The sequence below is a fragment of the Telopea speciosissima genome, chromosome 3 (assembly GCF_018873765.1).
Source record: "Telopea speciosissima isolate NSW1024214 ecotype Mountain lineage chromosome 3, Tspe_v1, whole genome shotgun sequence".
In the NCBI taxonomy this organism is placed as follows: domain Eukaryota; kingdom Viridiplantae; phylum Streptophyta; class Magnoliopsida; order Proteales; family Proteaceae; genus Telopea; species Telopea speciosissima.
The window spans coordinates 24,322,148-24,343,906 of NC_057918.1; the positions used below are offsets into that span (position 1 = coordinate 24,322,148).

Genomic DNA, 21,759 nt, shown 5'->3' on the forward strand with positions numbered 1-21,759 from the left:
CTTCTTCCCAAAATTTGCCAAATGATTCAAGACCTGAACTGAAAGAGACTCTACAAGTTTTTGGTACAAAAGGCTTTTCTGCCCTTCCAGGATATTTGCACCGCTTGGGATCTGCGATTGCCTCACTAAAAATAAAAAAGAAAAATACATTGAAAAAAGGCGCATGTATCAGATTTCTTACTTAGGGTTAAGGACATGTCTAATGGGAGACTAACGGAAGATTGAGAGATTGATATGCAATATCTGCTTCACCCTAAACGCTTCGCTGTTTTGATCACAAATACAAAAGAAGGTCCACTAATGGAACAACCATATGGTCATATATAGGCAAGTTTTTAAAGACCAAGCAACTCCAAAGCTTTCTGTTTAGTGTATGGAGGCATGAAGGATTATCCAATATAGTGCTTCTTCCACTATGGGTAGATTGATTGGTCTATATATTGTTTTTGTTATGATAGGAGGACCACATATTAACATATTTACTTGTTTGTGTGAAGATGAAATCAGTAAATGAAGGTGCATTATGATAATGACAATCAACTATAAACCCTTGGTATGCCAACTGAACCACGGATGAATGGTTGGAAAGACAATACGATGTGTAAGCAACCACACAAAATACAAATGACAAGAAATAGGAAAAAGGGAGAAATTGGTTGTCTGGAAAGTTTGATTAACATAATGGCCCTGCTGCTCAGAGCAAAGCACTGTGTTTCTTCTTACTGTGTCAGAAAAAGCTTGCCTCTCTTACTACAGGAACAGTTAGGTCTCATCTTAGAAACCACAGTGATGTAAAACATAGCTTTAATAGTGTCACTACTACTAAAAAAACAAATTTTGGCAGTAAAACAGCTCCTAGTCCCTTGTAGACATTATTTACAATTAATTGTAACCGAATATAATAATCGATCTTAACCACTATCCCAACATTTTTCAGCACCAAAGCTTCTTTTGTTCAGTTAAAAAAAGAAAGTTATAGAAAATTATGTGTCAGTTGTAAGACTAGTTCTCTATTTCTTTTCTGTTTCTTTATTGTACATTACAAGGAGTGGCGTTTGGGCATGGGAGTTTGAAGAGAAGAATCCAGCCACATGACGGGAGTGGTAGCCTCCATGAGTGGCAATGGTAGGATAAACCAAGATCCTCCATTTTTCTGCAAAGTAAACGGTGCTGTGGTAATTTTATTCTTCCATGTTATCTGCTCTCTATAATATATTTCCCCTGAAATTTGAAAATTGCTGGTGCCTTCGAAAATTATCTCAACTTTCACTGCTTAATGATCAAAATCCATATTTTTCTGACTTGACAGTTTTAGGCACAATACATCAAGATCAATTCTTGGTGCTTTGTCTAAAATTTGAACATTGGTAGACTGCGCTTGGACTTAATGGTCTTATTCTTAAGGGGTTTGGATTCTGAGGGTTCTACATAGGGTTTCAATTCATATCTCAGTAATGTTACAATAGAAATCCTTGTAAAATCTCCAAAATGGATACTGTGGCTATCTAATTTTGGCCATCATAAACTTAATACTATTTGGAGCTTTTAGGTACGTGGTTTTCTGGGGCAGCAGCAAGCTTGTCCTCCATCGTCTCATCTTCATTGCAGGTTGAATCGGCTGAAACAACATGAAGATCCAGCATAAGTCCTAGAAATTTGGTGAATTCACACCACCCCACCCCCTCTCTGAATTTCAGTTTATAGGTCTTGAAGATTCCAGAAAGTGGGCTCTCTCTGAGAAATAGGAGCCAGAGCAGTTAAAGGTATTGCAAAACAGAGAGGTTTCTATGGAGCATTGATTATTTGGGCCTTCAAGGATGGGAGCTGGGTAGTTGCAGGGGTTTGGGTGGGGCGTTGCAGAGGGTGGGGCAGAGGGCTGGGGTGGGGGCGGGGTGAGAGAACTGGTTATGGGTAAAGTTGGAAATATTTCCAGTCTTAAACAGATTTGGCTAATAAAGAACCCAAACATAATATTTAAAACATAAGGTAACTCATACATAGTTTTCTAAACCATTGGGTACCTTAGCTGTAATTTTCCCTTTATTTATTATTAGTCTTGCTTTTGATTTCTTTTTTCACACCTAATGTAACTTCAGACTATGGATCATGGAGAGGTGCATCCATAGAGCTTCATGTGATCACATCCCTCAATGACAAAGAGAGAGAGAGAGAGAGAGATGGCCGTTAGAAGATAAGAAGAGACAGCATGAGGGAAGGTATTCAAAATTCAATCACTATATTCAAAATCAATACAAAAGCCTTGTTTCAATATAACTCCTACAATGAACACAATTTATCTATTATACAGTATTTGATGTGCAGTATAAAATCCTCACTCAGTAAAAAAAATTGACTCACAAAAGTACAAATCCAATCCATTATCAGTTTATGCGCACCACTTCTAATCTACAATTTTCGTCTGCAGTTCTCTTTACATTGCTATGCTTGGTAGATGCTTGGTAGATGTGCCAACACTGCTGCACTCACATCTGAAAGCAATATTGCTTGAAGATCTGAAATTTTTCCTGAGATAAGACATGTTCGGCGGCTGAACTAGAGCGAACAGCACAGCATTGCCTGAAGACACAGTGATCAATGTCATTATATTTCAAAGTTGAAGCGTTATCACAAAGCAATTAATTAGTGATCTGAAAAATCTCCATCAAAATCCAAGCCTATTATACCACCTCTATATTTGGCTATCCCATAAAATCATTTGGAGGTGGGGGGGGGGGGGGGGGGAAGATGGTTCAGAACACAGCTCCAAAACTCCCCACCCAAAAGAAGAAGAAGAAGGTGTGAAGAGAGAGAGAGAGAGAGAGAGGAGTTCACTGATGATATTTGAGCTGGAACAATAAGAAAATAAGCAATGTGACATACCTCAATGAGAGACCTAAACTGAGACTCATCTCGTGAAGAAGACTTCTTAGATTTAAAATTATCTATCTCAGATTGTATCATCTTAAGCTGCTCATTTATATCCCTCAACAATTTCAATTGCTCTTCCCCTCTGTCAGAAGATTCTTGTTTTATAATCCTTCTGTCGTCCTCAAGTAGCTCAATTCTTTTCTTAAGCTGCTGAACCTCAGACTGAGGTGGAGATTTGGGATCAGAAAGAGGTGAATGACAATCAACTGTGATCCCATCTCTTGGTTTAGGTGACTTGTTTTCACGATGGGCAAATAGCAAGACTTTCTTTACCCACTCATCTTTTTCTTTGTAGTAGTATTCAGGTGTTTCTGGTGGGACTGATTGCTGCTTCCTGAGCCTGGTGGTCGTCTCTCCTTTGAAGATCAGCTTTTGTTCTTGTTTCTGTGATACACAAAATTTCTGATTTTCATGATTTTGTGGGACTTCAAAAACATCATGCACAGTTGTCGAATGGATAGAACTTCTGATTGTTTCACTTTCCAAACACGGAATACTACTAGATGCATCAAATCCCAGAAAATCATCAGAATCTTCAACCTTAGAAGTTGAACATGAAGATGTACTTTCAGGGTCCATTTTAATTGGTGTGGCTCGTCCCATTGGATCAATTGACAGGTCTCTGCTCACTGCTGTACTCAACGAACGAGTCCTTGAGATACCTGTCAACACTGAAGATGCTGCCATGGTTGAGGAAAGATCATGATTTCTTGAAATCAAGTCGGACTCTACTCTCTCAACATCTTTTCTATATGATAACTCTTTAACTCGTTCATCCAACCTTTTAATTTGTTCCCAGTATGAATTGAAGTCACCAACCACAGATTCCTCAGACACCACCTGTATTTCTTCATCATTCTTCCTTGCAGTCAATTCTTGCAGTGAAGCTGTTGATCCTTCATTTCCAACCTTGCGCTTCTTCTTCAACTGTGCATCTTTAAGTGGAATTGGAGGCAGAGAGTTGTTCCTTCTTACATTTCCAGGAAAACCAAGCTCCCCAACTTGTACTTCATTAATCCGCAAATACTGACTGTCCTGGAATTTCATTTTCCCAACACAAGGATCACCAAATCCCAGGCTCAGCAATTTGTATCTGTAAGCCTGAATTTGGAACTCTAGAGAAGCGATCTCCATTTCTTTTGAATACATGAGATCCTCAAAAACCGACAGACATTCCTCGGCATGATGCATTTTTTCTTCTACCAATCTTTTGTATTGACTGGCTTCCATCTTCTCTGCACCCTTTTCACCTTGTAGACGCAAAATCATGGATAAAGCTTCACTTGCTGCACTGGCTGAGGCTTCTCTCTCCTCTTCAAGGTCCTTGTAGACTTTCTGTAGAAGCTGTTGTTGAGTTTGAAGTGCTGCTTTTAGAGCAGCAATCTCACTTTCGGCCATCGCTATAGATACACTACTTCCAACCATAGGACACCCACTCAGGACGACAAAATAATCAATCTCAAGGTACTCCAGATTAAAAATAATAGTTTTCTGATCTGTGCAAAAACCCATGTAAGAAAAATATAACTTCAATTTCCAATCTCAATGAACTTTTGAGTATCAGAAAATTAATTTTTTAAAAAAAATTGCAGATAAATATGAAACTCATGTAACAAACATCTCAAGGTTCCTTCCCAGCAGTGGAATAAAATGAAGAGGGAACAAAAAGTATATCCTTACTGCTAAGATGCACAAACTAAGGAAAAAAAAAAAAAAAAAACCCTGCAAAATCCATATAAAAAAAATGCAGAAAGGAGGTTCAAGTATCAAAATAGAGTTTACCTGATAGTTTGGCTGGCAGCCCCAAATCGAACCCTTAGAAAGATCTGATTGAGAAAACAGGGGCTGTGATAGTCTCTAGCTGAGAACCCAACTCCAGATTCTAAATTACAAAACCAAGGACTCCATAAGCAACCTCTTCCTTCTCAAGGAATCCCAATTAAAGCTGAAGCAATCAATCAAGCAATGTCTACTCAAGAAACCCAAATGAAGGAGATTTAAGAGGAAGAATGGGTTTGCTTGATTTTATAATACAACAAGAAACCACATTCAAACATTTAAGGAAACAAGCGTAAAAAGGAGGGAAAGAAAACCCAATTCCTTAATCAACGTCTTTACAAATTTAAAACAAATTTCAATTTGGCAAGAAAGAAAGAAAAACCCACAATACAGACGAAACCCAACTCTTTACAGACATTTATATATACACTTTCAAGAGCAGAACAGACAACGAAGGTTTGGATTTAAGAGGATAAAACAAAGAAACGAAAGAGATCTCTCTGCAACCGTTTGTCTGCTAAGGGAGAATCGGTCGAGTAGGAAACAGAACGCGTCCACATATCAAGGAAGCCAAATTTAACCTGTCTTGATCATCATTCAAATTCCAAACCCTAACCCTCTTTTTTCTTTTAGGGTAGTCGGTGATGGACTTTCCTTCGCTTTTCCCGCAATCCGTTCGTTATCTTTTTGAGTTCCTCCTTTAAGATTTTAAAAAGTCAGTTATTCGAATCCCAACGGCTACAAAACCTTCACTCTTCTTGGATCCCTAGCTTGGTGTGGGGCCCGTATATAGCCGACCATGCCTCCATGACTACCCCACGTCACCTCATGGGCCAATGGGCCATGCATCATCCATCATGGTGTCGGTTATTAAAGTAAGATTCATGATGTCGCAGGAATGATGAAGTGTAAAAAGTTGACTTTCTTTATAATGAATTGACGTCTAAATTTTGATCTTGACCGTCGGATTTGCACTGCTATGGCCCACATTTTTATGGGGGTTCTAGTTCTAGTGTTAGGTCGAATTCAAGATTTGAAAATAAAGGCATCACTGTCACTAACGTCTTCATTTTCATTTTCGTATTCATAAAGAATGGATTCTAGTGGCTAAATTCTTGAATCGACCAATGTGAACAAATGAAAAGGCATCTTCTGTTTGAAATTTCACAATCATGTTGATATGGAGGACCCACAAAGATTAATGTGGAAAGTACAAAGTAAGTAATTTACGGCACTAAAAATGCCTCAGCTGCCACGTGAAGCCACAAAATACACAATTAAAGTACTCAAAGCTAAGTATTTTTTCAACCAAAACAAAAAAAATAAAGCCAAGTATTTTATTGTTCATATAAAAAAAAGCTAAGTATTTTGATTATTATTATTATTATTATTATTATTATATTATGAAGATATGAGAAGTCTACAAAGTAAACTCAATTGTGAAAAATTGAGGGGAGAGGGAAAACTATACATGGTAAGATCATATGGTTGAGTAAAGCTACAAAATTTGAGAGCTGGTCAATTAGAGAAGATCAGAAACCTTTTGAACATTTTTTCCATTCATTCTTCTCATTCTTCTTAACACTATGAAGGAAAGATTGGTTTTTTAATTTTTTGTGAGAATGAAGGTCATGTTATCAATATCATGCACCATCAAATATTCTCTATCCTTCTTAATATAAGGGCCCTTGTATACAAATCGTGTAGCACCCCCTCCTGTGCTCCCATTGGCTTGGCATGGAAGATTCCATCCCTCATTTGCATAGTGTTGATTTCTTGCCTTTTACTTTTATTTGCTAATTTTATTTTGAGGGAGAATGGCCCTTGCACACACGGGGATCAATGAGAAAGCACGCAGAAGCATCATGGGAGCAGGATTTTCACCCTTCATGGGGGTAGGACGGTCATTCCCCCCCCCCACCCACTATGCCTGGGTGTGGGCAGTACATTCACCCACAAAGAACTTTTCTCCTTTTATTTTCTATAAAGATGTGTTTATTACTTGGAGTTTTGTATCTCAATTCAACTCAACTCAACCTTATCCCAACTAAATGAGATCGGCTACATGGATAATGTTTCACCAATCAACTCTATTTAAAGCCATACTTGTTACTAGTCTTAAGTTATGAATGTCTTTTCTCATCACTTCTCCTGTGGTCAATTAGGTTTCTCTTGGCTCTTTTAGCTCCTCCATTCTGAATCATATCATACCGCTTCTTACTAGTTCAATCAAATATTTTTGTTGCATGTGTCCTTGTATTTTTATTTTTACCACTCATCCATCTCAACATTCTTATTTCACTTAAGTTTGTTTTTATGTTGTTTCTTCACCTTTCCAATATTCAACTCCACACATCAAATTTATTCATTCCTCCTTAATTTATTTTTACGTTCCTACTGTTTGCATATGGGGCTTCATGTCAGCATTTGGGAATGCAAGAATTTTAGCCAAATCTTTTAGCATGAATCTTATAGGTATGCATTTGAGACTTAAATTTTACGTTTATGTTTTTAAATAACAAAAGCTGATTAAGGGAATACCATTGAGGCAATAGCTAGCCAGTTGACAATAATGGGCATGTGACATGTTAAAATTTTTTATTTTTTATTTTGTTAAAAGAGGTATCTTGAGAAAAAAATTGGTAACTCGCAAAATATAATCATAGAAAAGAAAATACATTTAAGATGATTTTATTCAATATCCATCTAATAACTTACTTAGCATGACACATTTAGATACTTCTACTTTCCTAGTGAATGTAGCAATGCATGAATTTTCAATATTCTTTTAAGTACATAGTTTTCACACCTTTTTCTAGCAATGATAGAAAGGCCCTGAGTTTGCTACCCCCCCCCCCCCCCCAAAATAAAAAAAATTAAAAATTTATCACACCACATGGTTATCTCTTATCTCATTGTTTTTTTTTTTGTAAGGAAATTCTTAATCCAAGAAGGCCCAACTAAATTTGGAAATCCTCTAGATGGCTAATCATATCTCAAAACATTATTTTTTTTCCCGTATTGATCACCTATGAACAATTTGGATCCTCTACTGCCTAGTTGCCCGGCAAGACCCTACTGCCAAGACACATCAAGGCAAGGAATGACCGCCTTACCCTTGCCTGAGCGCCTTGCTCGAGTGAGGGTAAGGCGGTCATTTATCGCCTTGCTGTGTCTTGGCAGTAGGGTCCTGCTGGGCAGCTCGGCAGTAGAAGATCTGAATCCACCTATTAATGATTGACATTTTTTTTATCCAATCCCCACTAGATAAAATTTGATCTCTTATCCAAAAACTCTAGCAATTATTATATACCTAAATATGTCAAGAATGATGTCCTTAGTTTATGAAAATATGCAAGTCAACTAATTGTTATAGGATAGCAACAACAAGATGAATGTTCAACTAAATTCAATTGACTTTATTCAATAACAAAGACATGCATTTTTATATATGTTTATCAATAATAAATAGCAAACATTTTTTTTCAAATATTGAATTTGCAATGTGAAAAAAAAGAAGCTATTTTAATTCCAATATGATTCAAACTTGCCACCATATTTAGCAAGTGATAGAGAAGAAAAGTGTTTCGAGCAATTACACAAACATAGTTAAAGATATGTATAATTGTGTAGTGACTAGTGTAAGAACTGTGGGAGAGATTATGTGGCAAATTCCCAATTAGAATTGGATTACATCAAGGACCAGCTTTAATCCCACATTTATTTGTGTTTAGAATAATAGACATTCAAAATCAGATTCCTTGGTGTATGTTTTTATTTTTATTTTTTTATAATGATATTGTTTTGGTGAATAAAACACAAGTAACGATGAATACAAAGTTGGAATTATGGATGTCAATCTTGAAATTAAAAACTCCTAATATAAATAGAATAAAAATAAAGTATATGGTGTGTAACTTTAGTAACAATAAGACTAAAAGTGAGGCAGTGAAAATTGATGATAGGAAGATATAACAAAGTGAAAATTTAAGTACCTAGGTTCAATCATCATCATAAATAAAAAAGAAGAAATAGAAGATAAACGTTCCATAAAGAATTAGAATAGGGTGGGATGAAGTGGAGGGGTGTGTCTGGAGTGTTTTGTGATCGACATAGTCCTCTAAAACTCAAAGAAAAACTTTATAGTACAGTTATATGACTAGCAATAATGAATGGAGTTGAGTGTTGGGAGTGAAGAAACAACATATAAACAAACTTAGTGTACTGAAATGAGAACATTAAGATAGATGAGTGAAAATATAAAAAAAATAATAAAATAAAGAATGAACAAATAAGAGCTAATTTAGGAATAGCTCCGCTACCTGATAAGTTTTGAGAAAATCATTTGAAATGGCATGAACATGTACAATGGAGGCCTTTGAATGCTCTAGTATAGAGGAGTGATTTGATTCAGATTGAAGGAGTTAAAAATGTAAAATGACTCTAGGAGAAGTGAAGTGGGGATGAACGACAAGCATAGTTTAAGAACAGTAATGAGTGTGGCTTTTGAATAGAGCTGATTAGAGAAAAAGAATCCAATATAGCCAACCAAATTTAGTTAGGATAAGGCTGAGTTGAATTTAAATGTCCCTCCATACTCTTAATGGCACAGGTGGGACTAGGGCTGCAACAGGGTCGGGTTGCGTCGGGCCTTTTAAAACCCCAACCCAACTCGGAGTCTCCTTAGCTGGGCCCAGGCCCGACCCGGCCCTGACTCAGGGTCAGAAAATTCCAACCCTGACCTGTCCTTAGGGTCGGGCCGGGCCGACCCTGATTGGCCCTGATAATGGGGGGACAGAGATATGCAAGGGATGGGGAAGCTGGGAAAGGGAGATGCATGGACTCGGCAGGCTAGGAAAGGGAGATACATGGGTTGGCCAAGCCGGGAAGAAGAAGAAGAGAAAGAAGAAAGAAGAAGAAGAAGAGAAAAAAAGAAGAAAGAATAGGAAGAAAAAGACAGGGTCGGGTTGGGCTTAGCCCGAGGCCTCAACCCTGACTCAGGGCCAGAAATTCCCAACCCTGACCCGCCCTCAGGGCCAAGGTATCTCAACCTGGGCTCTATTCGGGCTCAGGGCGGGTTCGGGTTGCCAGGGCCAAACTTGCACCCCTAGGTGGGACACATATCATCATCAAACCGTACATCAAGCCAATTCGTACAGTTAGGATATTTAGATTTTGAGTATCACTCACAATACGAGCAACTTTGAATCATGTCAAAGTAATAACTCTTCTGTTAACATTGCCACCACTCACTCCAGACTCCCAATTCTCCCCTTCAACCCACACCTCACATCCACTCTAATAAGCAGGGTTTTGAGAATCGGAAATCAAATTGGTGAATCGGCCGATTTGGAGGGAAACAGGTTGGTGAATCGGCCGTGACTGATCCCGATTGCGATCGATCTAATATGACAACATCCCAAAAAGTCTTAGAAATTCCTTGTTTTTTAATCTGAGGTCCAATTCTAGGGTTCTTGGACACTGATTCTGGCCGATTTTATCTCTAATTCCGCATTTTAAAACCCTGCTAATAAACCAAAGGATGCTTTTCACCCAAAAAAAAAAAACAACCAAAAGATGCCAAATACACATAATAGGTTGCCTCCTAAACAGTTCATATCTCTAATCTAAACCAAGTCCAAGAATGACTGTTTAAAATATTTAGATTGTGCCTCACATAAGAACTAAATCATAATAAAAAAAAAAGGAATCGATGCAAAGAAAATACCAGAAAGAATGGATGACAAATGAGAGCAGCGGTAGCAGCAACATCTCAAGAGCTTTAGAATGATCCTCAATCATCTGTCTTCACAAAAATGAAACAAAACCAGAGAGAGACCTTTTTAAAATGGGATTTTACCAAGATTTCTACTAGCCATTGCAAAGTGAGAGGTTATCTTAAAATGGAATTAGTAAAAAAAAAAAATCCTTTTGTAATCATCCTTCATGTACCAATTATGTCTTTCCTAATATATAAGAAACCTCCACCTCATTCTTTGTTGTCTTCCTAAAAACTTCTTACCTTATTTAATATTAAGAGAGGGGAAATTTCCTTTTGTAATCATACTTCATGTACTAATTATGTTTTTCCTTATATATAAGAAACCTCCAACTCATTTTTTGTTGTCTTCCTAAAAAGCTTTTTCTTACCTTATTTAATATTGGGAGAGGGGTTTTACTTTTATATACTCATTGTGGGAACAATTTTCCATGTGCACACTCTTAAAAAAACGAGTGTACCTAGTGCATGAGGCTCCTACCACTGCAGGGTCTGAGAAGAATCATAATGTATGCAGTCGTACCCCCGCTTTGCGGAGACATTATTTCCTGACTCGAACCCCCGACCTCTAGATCGCAATAGAGCAATCTTATCGTTGCACCGAGGTTCGCCCTCATATGCACGTTATAACTATCATGCAAATGTTGTGATATTATCCAAATTCAATAGATATCAATTGTTCATATAGTTGAAACCTTTCCCTAATAGAGGTCAAGTCGTCCTTGCACAGGATGCAAATTTCCTTGAGGACTCTTATTTCAGAGTCAGGATTGATCTTAGCCATGGTAGTGGCCTAGGTCTCTGGCAAGGTTGGATCCGAAGTACCCCCTTCAGTGCGGGGAGAGGTAGAAGCCCTAGAACTACTAGTACTCAGACGAGAGGAAGAATTAGAGTTGTCAGAGTCCGAGTTAAAGTCACAAACACGACCCAGTTTCCTTGGGGAAGACTTGCTAGCTGAGGACATTACAGAAAAACAAAAGACTGAAATAGGAACTTACTGGTGGTAGACAAAGCCGAGGTGATTTGGCCAAAATGAAAGCTTTCGAAGACGACCTCTCTAAATTGAAGAGAAAAGGCCGAGAATACTCGAGGATGACCTCTCTTGACTAAGCTGTCTCGAAGGATACCAATGAGCTTCTTGATGTCAAGGATAAACTGGGTGGTCAACCGTTTGATCCATTGCTCGCCATGATTACTCTATTATTGGATATCTTTTCTAACTTGTGTTTGGAGGAAATTTTCCCCTTAGGACCTTGGTTTACTTGGTCTAATAAACAAAAACCATCACACAGAATTTTGGAACATCTTGATCAGTGTGTTGATTCCTCTAATTTGTTTTCTGTTTTCCCTAATGTTATTCTCACCACTCCTACCATCCCTAGTTTAGACCATATATAATCCAATCCTTATTTACACCCAACCCTCAACATCCTCCTTTAGGAACATTTTCATTTTCAAGTTGCATGGACTAATCTCAGGTTTTTGCTCTTTCTTTGGAATACATTGGAAGTTATTAATCATGGACAATCTTCTTGGTAAACTGAATGGAATAGCCTCTTACCTCCAAAGGTGCAATAAGGAAGTGTTCGGATTCCTTCGTTCCCTTAAACTATTCCTCCTTGACCATCTCCAATCTCTTGAATTTAAAGAACCCTTGGAGGAAGTTCTAAAACTAATATTAGAGACTGAGGCAAATCTAAAATTACTAATTGAAGCTAAAGAATTTTTTTGAATGCAAATATCAAGGCATTTTTATATCCATGATGGTGATCAATATACCAAATGCTATTATTCCATTGCGAGCTTCATTCTAGAAATATTCATTTTTTTTTTATCAATGATAAATTGATAATGGTGAAAAAAATCTGGAATCCCCTTTAATTGCCTCTAAGTTTGCCCCTGCTTTCAAAATATTTTTACAACCTTAAATCCTTTGAACCCCCATTTTGTAGAAAGCCTCTTTACCCTAATAGTGTCTAAGTCCTAGATCTATGATTTGGGTAACATACTTGGTGAAGAGGAAATAAAGCAGTCTGTGTTTAGTTTGGGTGCATTTAAAGCTCTGCGAGTAGATGGCTTCCCTGCTTTCTTCTACCAACATGGTTGGAATACCATTAAATCTGATTTTTGCACTTTTGTGCAAAAATTCTTTTCCACCACCTTTTTAACATCAGACACCAACCGCACTCTACTTACATTAATCCCTAAAAAGGATAATGCCTCCGTGGTAGAGGAATTTTATTCCATCAATCTATCAAATATCTCTTATAAGATCATTTCCAAATTAAATGCAAATAGACTGAAACCCCTTCTTAGTAGATATATCTCTCCTTACCAATCTGTCTTAGTAAAAAGAAGACGAATCTCATCTAACATGATCATTGCGAATAAAGTTTTTTATTATCTAAGAAATAAGAAAAAGGCAAAATGGGATTCTTAGCCCTTAAAATAGTCCTACGATATTCGTGAATTAGGTTTCATTTGAGCAATCTTTTGAATTTCTCGAATTTAATGATCATCGGTGCGATAGCTTTGCAAACTCTTTGCTTTTACATTCTCTATTAAACTCTAAAGAAGTTGCTTCAATTTTTTTGAACCCTCCCGAGGTATTCGATAGGGATGCCCTCTAAGCTTTTACATTTTCATCATTACATCCATGAATGCTTATCCTGTCTTTTATAGGTTTACCGAGAGCTTAACCTTTTTAAAGGTATAAAAGTAGCTCGGAATGCTTCGAAAAATCAGTCATTTACTCTTTGCAGATGATATCCTCCTATTTTGTAGAGCTAATTTGGAAGATGTTTCCACGATCTATTCAATGTTATCCCTTATTGAAGATCTCTTTGGTCAACATATCAATTTTTCCCAGACTAGTATCTTCTTTAATTGTAACACTACAAGCTCTATTAGAAATTCCATCAAAAAGATCTTGGGGATGAATGAAATAGAACCTAATGCTAAATATCTTGGTTCGCATTTATCCCTCATAAATCGAAATCGCAGTGCCTCAATCATCTACTACACCGGGTACAAAGTCGGCGATCTGATTGGAAGTGTAATTTACAATCTCAAGTTCATTGTACCATACTCATCAAATCTGTCCTAAATTCTATATCAACTTATCTAATGTCATGTTTCCCATTTCCGTAATCTGTACGTAATATATTGGATTCCATTAATGCAACTTTCTGGAAAGGGAAAGTAAACTCAAGAAAGGGAATGAGCCTCATCTTTTGGTCTTCCTCTTGTAATTAGGTCTATATTAATCACATATCCACAATAAATCTTTTCTTGTTAAAGCTTGGGTAGCAATTAATTTCTGAGCCTAATAATCTTTGGGCTAGAATTCTTAAAGCTAAATACTACCCAAACAACTCCCTTCTAAATTCAAATCATAATTGGCCTAGAGGATCATGGATCTGGAATGAATTACGCTCTATCATTCTTGATCTACAAAACATGTTATGTTGGAAGATTGGTACTGGAAATTTAGTAAATATTTGAAAAGATGCTTCAATTCTATCATTGATCTCACTAACCAATGCAAATTTTGCAATTCCTCTATGGAATCTGATTGACACTTGTTCTTTTCGTGTGATTTTAGTAACAGAATTTGGGCAGCTGGCTCCCTAGGACTCCAAACTAAATTCATCCAAAGCCCAAACTTCTTGTCCCCGGTTGAAATGTTGATTACCAATCCATGCATTCCAAAGAAAGAAAAATTGTCACATCTTTAGCATTGCAATTTGCAACCCCTACTACATACTTCATATGACATTTTAGGAACCAACTCATTTTTCAAAAAATGGCTATAGATCCCTATCAACCTCTTCACCTCATTAGTCGCTGGGAAAGAGGTCTAACCCTATTCCCATCACCAAACCCAGAGTTAAAAGGACAAGAGATCGCTACTTGGTCGCATGGTCTTTACACCAACATCTGAGTCAATGGGGGAAACATAACTGGGTATCTATTTAGGAGACAATGACGTCATTTCATGGTGTTCTGTAAGAGGGTGTAGGGGCTAATTTGACAAATGGTAAGTAGTAAGTGCGGTTTTGGGACTGGAAATGTGACTTAGAAAAAAACATTTCCAACCAGCTCGACAAGTAGACCTCTTATTTCGGGGTCAGACTCCAGAACCGTCAGCTGTGTCTTCTCTTCCAATAGGGCTTGAGGTGAGTCACTGTTTGTTTTTGTTCAGTACACTTTTCTTTGTTTTGGAGCACCGATGTGGGCCAAGCAGGGATCTCATGGTGTTTCAGAGCGGTTTCAGGGTCTCGGAAGTGATAACTTCTGATCTAGGGTTTTAGAATTCGAGCGAAGGTTAGGAGTAATGAGGGAGTAATATAGCCTGGGAGTACTTTTCCTTGTTAGGGTTATGATTGGTGTCGTCTTAGTAAACTGATGTCCAATGAATAAATTTCAATTCAATGTAGTATAATTCAATTTCTCTGTTGTTCTTAGTTTTCGGTTCAAATTTTAGTGTCTTTTATTGTAATTCTGGTCTTCTGATTCTTCGTTTTCATTTTTCTCGCCCACCTCCCTTCGTATGTGTAGTTTCTTGATTACACATTTGGGGAAAATCATCATTATCAAGCTCTCCTGGGGTTTATCGGATTCATTTGTACCGTACAGAGAAATCTCCAAATGGTATGTTTATAATTTTTCATTCTTAGTAGCAGTTTTTTTTTCCAATTGGTTCTCGACGCCATGAAACCTTTAAATTTGTGTTCATTGCAGGCTATGTATATCCGTATTAAGCGTGAGAAGACAACCTACTTTCTGCAGTGCGATCCAACTGAAACAATTCTAGACATTAAGCAGAAATTGCAGACACTTATTGATCAACCGGTGAATGATCAACGTTTAATCCTGGTGACAACAAATGAAGTATTGGATGACTCAAAGACATTGGCAGATCAGAAGGTACTAATGCTTTGCATTTCCGGTTTTTTTTTATTGTTCTTTTTGTTAACATTCTAATCCTTGTATGTTAATGCAATCACGGACATTGCTTACCATGAAAATATTTCCTTGTAGTTGTAGAGAATGGCTGAGCCTGAAATTTTTGTTTATTCTTCAATGCTACTTAGGAATTTCTCCATCTTTTACAGGTTGAAAATGATGCTGTAGTGGCCCTTACCTTGAAAAAAGGTTTTATTTCATATCCTACTCATTTTTCATTCCTCCCCCACCCTTGTTATCATGTATTTGTCTTTGTATGGATATAATGTAAATAAGTCATCGTCATTGAATAAGTTTTCTCTTTTGTACTTTTATGATAATAGATAGATATCTGTACTTATGAGCTTGCGTCTTCAGGTTTGTAAATCATCAATTAATTATTATAATTGCTTTTTATTAGTCCTTGAACCTTTTTAACATAGAAAATGGGCTTTGTTTTCGTAAGATCTGCTATCCTCAAAGCCATAATTCACGCCACCTACATACTATTTATTCCACATGGTATGAGTTCTGTTTTAAAATTCTATAGTCTACTAAAGTTTGTGTTAGGAGTACGCTTGGAAGAGATTTAAAATTGATGAGAATAAAAAAGGGCATACCATAATTTATATTATCCCAAATCCATCATTTATTCACCCCCCTCAACAGAAAAGAAAAGAAAGGGCATACCTAGTGCACAAGGCTCCCGCCACTGAGGGGCCTGGGGAGGGTTATATTTGGAAAGCTATAATTTGCTAAAGTGAGCTATGAAATGGAGTGAGGTTGTATGTTTTAGCAGCGATATGCTTACACAGTTTCATTGTCATGTATGTCATTTCAAAAAGTTTCTGCTTATTCTTTTAGGATGGAATTGTGGGGTGATTGAGAGCTTTAGCCATCTTTAATTGCAGGTACACCGAGTGCGGTCTATTTTTGAAGTCTAGACAAGCCTTAGTTCCGTACTTATATTATATATTGAAAAGATCTATGGTATCTAAAAGATGCTGAATGGAAGATCCCATGAATATGTTATTCCAAGTATTCCCTTGACAAATAAATATTAATCCCCATTAGGTCCTCTCTTCTTTACCTACCAATTTAAATCTTAGAAAATTCTGGTTATTACAAGATTGTCATCGCCCTTTTGTATGGACTTTGTTAATTGGCTGGACCCATAAGAGAACTCAATAGGGTTGTTGAACCCGGGTTCCGCATCAAATTGGTATCAGAGCAAACCTGGTCGGTGGATCCAATACTCTTGCTGGAGATACGTCAATTATATGAGAGAAGCTCGACGAAACTCAGTGACAATGCAAGGAAATCAAGAGCCAATTACTGGTCACATCTGATCGTATGGACTCTTCTTTCGACAACTTGATCTCAATCGTTGAGCAAAGGGTAGAGGAGCCACCAATGATGGAATACAAGATAGCATCGATGGACGTTGAAGAACAACTTGTGGAAGAGAATAAACTGGTTGATCTCGAGTGAAACGGTCGTTTTTATATTTTCAAGTCAGTACTTTAACAACGAATTTTGCGTCACGGATTTCATATCGTTTGATCGTGGTTTAATTGATGATTTCATATAGTCAAGGGTGGATGTCGATCGAGTGATTTTGATTTTCCCATTCTACAAAACTCGAGGTCAAGTTTTTCTCAACACTGGGGGAATTGAAGTGGGAGTGCTCCCTTGGATCGACCCGAACCCATTTGGGAACCTAGACCGAGAACCGGGTCCAATTGGTTTTTAGAGTCTATTAGGATTTTAGGAAGTTTTATTTATTTGAGAAAATATTATGTAATATTTTATTTTGTTTTATTTTATTTGGGTGGGTAGATTGCGTACGTATTTCTTTGGTAGTTTCCTTTTCTTGGATATGGCTTAGTTTGGTAGTTTCTTTTTTGAGTTGTCTCCATTTTAGTTAGGTTTCTATTTCTATGCAAGAGAATCTTCTTTATATATTCAATGTAATACGGTAGGGAAATGAGAATAAAGATATTGAAAGAATGACTAGTTGAGTTTGGTGAAAGCCTGCGTGGCTTGGTTGTGCGATCTTCTCCCCCCCCCCTCTTCTTCTGTGCGAGCTCTCTCTCCCTCTATACCTCTTATTTCTTCTGGTGATGTATACATTGACGCTGCCCTTCCCTAATAGTTCGAGCTTTAAGGTGAAACGGTAGTGAACATGGTATCATAGCAGGGAGGTCGAGTGTTCGACTCCTGGGAAGTGCATCAGAAGAGTTTTCCCGACATTTCTTCTTCCTTGGTGCCACACGAAGGAAATGCTGCGTGGGCTCCACGTGCAAAGACCATGGGATCTTGGCGTGCACGTATGGGGGAGTGTTGATGTATACATTGACGCTGCCCTTCCCTAACAGTTCGAGCTTTTAGGTGAAACGGTAGCGAACATCTTCTTCTTCTTCCTCGCCCTTCTCCCAGCGCGACTCTCCTCAAATTGCTGTCCTCAAGTGTATCTCTGTTTTCCTATCCTTTTCCTCTGTTTCTATTTCTTCTTTTGTATTTTCCTTTTGCTGAAATTTCATAATTCATACGGTTAATTCTGTGTGTCTGTTGGTTGGTACTGTGCTTGGCTGAGAAGAAGAGTGACAAAACCCTCATATACCAGGTTGCTTGAACCTGAGACTTCAGGCGAAGGTTGTCACCCTATAGGCAACCAAACCTTGAAGTATCACTTCCAGAGTCTTTTCGTCCTGTGAGGATTGAATCAAACTTTCCAGATCTGGTTCTTGTTTACCGTCAAGTGTAGTTCCAGGTTCTGCAACTTCTCTCTTCATGGGCTATTAGGACTGGTTGGCACTGTTTCTAGAAAGAGGTTCTGTGGCTATTAAAACTCAAGAGGCTCGCTGCTAATGGCTCTCTCGTTAGAGAGCTTTACTGCAGAACCAATTTCCCCTTTGATGCTGTTCTGTTTTCCAGAGGTAGGAGACGACCTTTCCAACCCCCCTTCTTATCGTATTTTTTCTTTGAACCTTAGAAATTCTGGTTATTACGAGATTGCTTTGCCCTTCTTTATGGACTTCGTTAATTCGGTGGGCCCATAAGCGAACCCAAACTGGGTTATTGAACCCAGGTTGCATCAGAATAGATAGGTGATAATGGCCTCCCACCACTCTGGATCAGAATCACTGTCTAAGGCATCACACCCTAGGCTTCTCTCCCAAAACAACTGAATCTTTCAGCTTGAATGAAGGAAAACTTCAAAATCTCATTAATCTCAAATCAATTGTGTGTTTAGGCCAATGACCATTACAATTATATAAAGAAAAACTAAAACAGTCCTATTTTATCTAGGAAATCAAATCTGGTTAGCTGCTAAGAAAACAGAACATAAAAGGAAACAAACTTAATCCTAAACGGGATGCATATTAGTCTTCAATTGATCTTCAATCTTGATCTCATCCAGCTGGCATGGCCCCCACTCAAACCTGGAATGAATCTTGAACATATCCTCCTAAAAACCAGCAAGCTCGATGGCCATTACTCCCCCAGACGCTGCTGGTCGATCTCTATTATATGTGCTCAATATGGGTTTGAATAAACCCTGGATATGGGCCAGGTACATGCCCATCTTAGAACCCAATCGAATGACCAAGTCTATATCACTATGCTTAGAAGTGGATTTATTTCTTAATGACTGTATTTATTGTTGAAGGAGTTCTCCAACAAAAGTTGGGAATACTTTGGATTAGAAAAGATTAGACATTGTAATACAGGTTGAGCTATGTGGCTGTATATTCCCCCCCCTCTCCTCCTCTCTTTTCCTGAGCCCAATTCCTTCCTGTATCCCTTTTGTATACTTCATTTTCTTTTTAAATTATTTTAATACAGAGTCATTGTCATCCATTAAGAAGGAAAGAAAAATAATCGAATTGCAGATCTTACCTTGTAAGTGAAGCAGCCTTCATTGTTATCCATTAAGAAGGAAAGAAAAATAATAGAATCGCAGATCTTACCTTGTACGTGAAGCAGCCTTCAGTTCTAGTCTACATGCTTGGAGCTTTCAAAACTAAAACAATTCTTTTGGACATACTATAGTGAAGAACAATAGACATTGTGCCTGTGACTTCCTTCTTTTAATAATAGCTCTACCTTATCACGGGTGATAGAAAAATATAGGGAGCTTATTTAAGGTTTTAAGGCCCAACTGTGTGGGTGTAGACGCTGCTCCAGCAACGAGTTCTGTGACAACCCAAAGAGATGTCCAGATGGTTCATTAACAAATGAGCTGCTAGCATGGGAGGCATAGTGTGTGATTTTGAAGGAATTTGAAGGAACTCCAGCCCTTACGATTTTCTTACTACTGTTTTAGCTTGTGTTCTATATTAGTAAAGCCTGAGTGCAGCTATGGAATAAGGGGCTGCAACTTTTTAAGGAGCATGACACTAAAACTTAAAAAGTTTCAATTTCTTAATCTTGCAAGCTGGCCATGGCATTACAGGAACAAATACGAGGAAGCTTATTGGTAATTGAGATGGATATTGGACCAATCTTACCATATTAGTAGTATGTTCTTGAAGTTCAATTTGGCTTTGAGTTTATGGTGACTAATAAGTAGTTGGTGGCTTACTTTCATATTCTAGATGTTTGTTCTTTCAAAAACCACATCCAAAAAAATCTGGGATTTAGTTTGTTTTCATCTGATACTTCTTTTTTTCCCCATTATTTCATGTTGTTGGTTAAAGTGACACAGATTTTTAATGTTGAGGAAAGCAAGCAAAAGGATTGATACAGGTTGAGCCATGGAAGTTCAGTTGTTAAGAATTGTGGAATGCCTTCTGTTTACTTCCATTTCTCGTCATTTTCTTCTTCTAATTGAAAAAGCTAGGAAAGAGAAAAATTACCAGTAGGACAGCTTTGTTGGTATTGTAAAACTGTAGTCGAAGTTACTCAGTTGCCCTGAAACTACTTATTCTTTTATAAAGGGAAAACTGGAATAAAAACAAGAAAACCTGAGTTGGGCTTAAAAATCACATCAAAGAATTGGATAGGTGGAAGATGGTCCTCTTAATAATATAGTAGTAAATCGGTGTAGATGCTGTTTTGCCATTCCATTCTGTTTTAAACCCTTGATATGCATGAAGCTAATACATTTGGGGATATCTGTATATTACTACAAGGAGTATATTTTTTATGATGCTAAATGCTGGCAAATAAAGAACTCACATACATATAAAATGACTGTTTCAGAGGTGAGGATGTTTAGATGGATGAGTGGCTAGGCTGTGATGGATAGAATTAGAAGTGTAAACATTTGAGGGAACTTAGGAGTTGCATCAATAGATGACAAGATCAGGAAAGGTAGATTGAGATGGTTGTGCTTATGTTTATTGACGATTAGTGAATGTACCAGTAATGAGTGGTATGGTACAAAGTAAAGGTGGTAAGCAGAAGATATATGATTTGAAGTGTTGAGGCAGCACATGAGTGCTAACCATGGTTTAAAAACTCGGAATTGGGATCCAGATTGGTTGCGGCCGATTCCGATTCAAATTGGCCTGGATTGGACCGGATCGTCCTTGGAATCAGCACATTCCAGCCATCTAGGTTTTTTCAGTTCAGGATCGGCCCTAGCTGGTTCGGGGAGAATCAGGATTGGCTGAATCCGGCTGTTCCGACCCGGTTCTTAAAACCCTGGTGCTGACCTAAGTGCTGATATGCTTCATTATTCCACCTCGTTATCCTAACTGCTGATATGGCTCATTATCCTAACCCTTTCGCTCTCTCGCTCTCTCATGATAAAATTGCTCCTTCTTTGTTTCAGCAGGGGCTGATAAATTGCCAGATCGAGTAGATATCTTCCTCCCCCTCCCCCCCCCCCCCCCCCTCCAAAAAAAATTTATTTGCCTATGGAATTTCAGAATGTAAATTTACTTCTTTTTTGTTTAATTTTTCCTCGTCTTCAGATGATGATGAGTTTGAGGATGTCAACATTGTAAGGCCAGATGATTTCTACCAATCCCGTGAGGCTGAAGGTGGTTCAAATTGGTAAATCAGAGTTTCATCTGGAATGGTGATACCATAACAGGGATTTGTCATATCTGACTTTTGATTGGAGATCATCATCACATGATTGTGGGTGTAGATCTGATTCTGTTATACCTTGTTTTTCTTCCACCCATGAAAATTTGTGACAGTTCATACATAATGTTTGGAAATACAACCCTCTTGTCAAAATGTTGATTTAGAGTTTTGCAAGTCTGATGTTTTGCACCAATATCCCTTTTGAGTACCTTATGGTTTATCTGTCCTAGAATGCTCTACATGTCCTTTGTATCTGATCAATAGTGCCATCAGAATTGTTGGGT

General features: G+C 37.8%; 2 protein-coding genes across 5 annotated transcripts; one reads left to right on the top strand and one right to left on the bottom strand.

The window, feature by feature from the left end:
- The first annotated feature begins 1,439 nt into the window (after positions 1-1,439).
- On the top strand, positions 1,440-21,759 carry LOC122656481. Of its 3 annotated transcripts, XM_043851018.1 has the most exons (7): positions 1,440-1,451; positions 1,698-1,704; positions 15,125-15,139; positions 15,230-15,415; positions 15,604-15,643; positions 19,660-19,662; positions 21,358-21,759. In XM_043851018.1, the coding sequence occupies exons 3-7, from the start codon at positions 15,137-15,139 to the stop codon at positions 21,441-21,443; spliced, it is 318 nt and encodes a 105-aa protein (XP_043706953.1). In that variant the 5' UTR covers positions 1,440-1,451; positions 1,698-1,704; positions 15,125-15,136; the 3' UTR covers positions 21,444-21,759. The 3 variants fall into 3 exon arrangements, with proteins under 3 accessions (XP_043706953.1, XP_043706954.1, XP_043706952.1); XM_043851017.1 differs by lacking the exons at positions 1,440-1,451; positions 1,698-1,704 and adding an exon at positions 14,704-15,017 and having other exon boundaries at positions 15,055-15,139; XM_043851019.1 differs by lacking the exons at positions 1,440-1,451; positions 1,698-1,704; positions 19,660-19,662 and adding an exon at positions 14,702-15,017 and having other exon boundaries at positions 15,055-15,139.
- LOC122656480 lies at positions 2,197-5,250 on the bottom strand. 2 transcript variants are annotated; one of them, XM_043851016.1, is made up of 3 exons: positions 4,711-5,250; positions 2,881-4,424; positions 2,197-2,577 (listed from the first exon to the last, which is right to left on the bottom strand). In XM_043851016.1, the coding sequence occupies exons 2-3, from the start codon at positions 4,351-4,353 to the stop codon at positions 2,554-2,556; spliced, it is 1,497 nt and encodes a 498-aa protein (XP_043706951.1). In that variant the 5' UTR covers positions 4,354-4,424; positions 4,711-5,250; the 3' UTR covers positions 2,197-2,553. The 2 variants fall into 2 exon arrangements, with proteins under 2 accessions (XP_043706951.1, XP_043706950.1); XM_043851015.1 differs by lacking the exon at positions 4,711-5,250 and having other exon boundaries at positions 2,881-4,514.

Coding starts and splice junctions, on each gene's coding strand:
- LOC122656481 (XM_043851018.1), top strand. Junction 15,416..15,603: donor AGACATTGGCAGATCAGAAG/GTACTAATGCTT, acceptor CATCTTTTACAG/GTTGAAAATGATGCTGTAGT.
- LOC122656480 (XM_043851015.1), bottom strand. CDS start 4,440: ATGGGTTTTTGCACAGATCAGAAAACTATTATTTTTAATCTGGAGTAC. Junction 2,578..2,880: donor AGTTTAGGTCTCTCATTGAG/GTATGTCACATT, acceptor CTGTGTCTTCAG/GCAATGCTGTGCTGTTCGCT.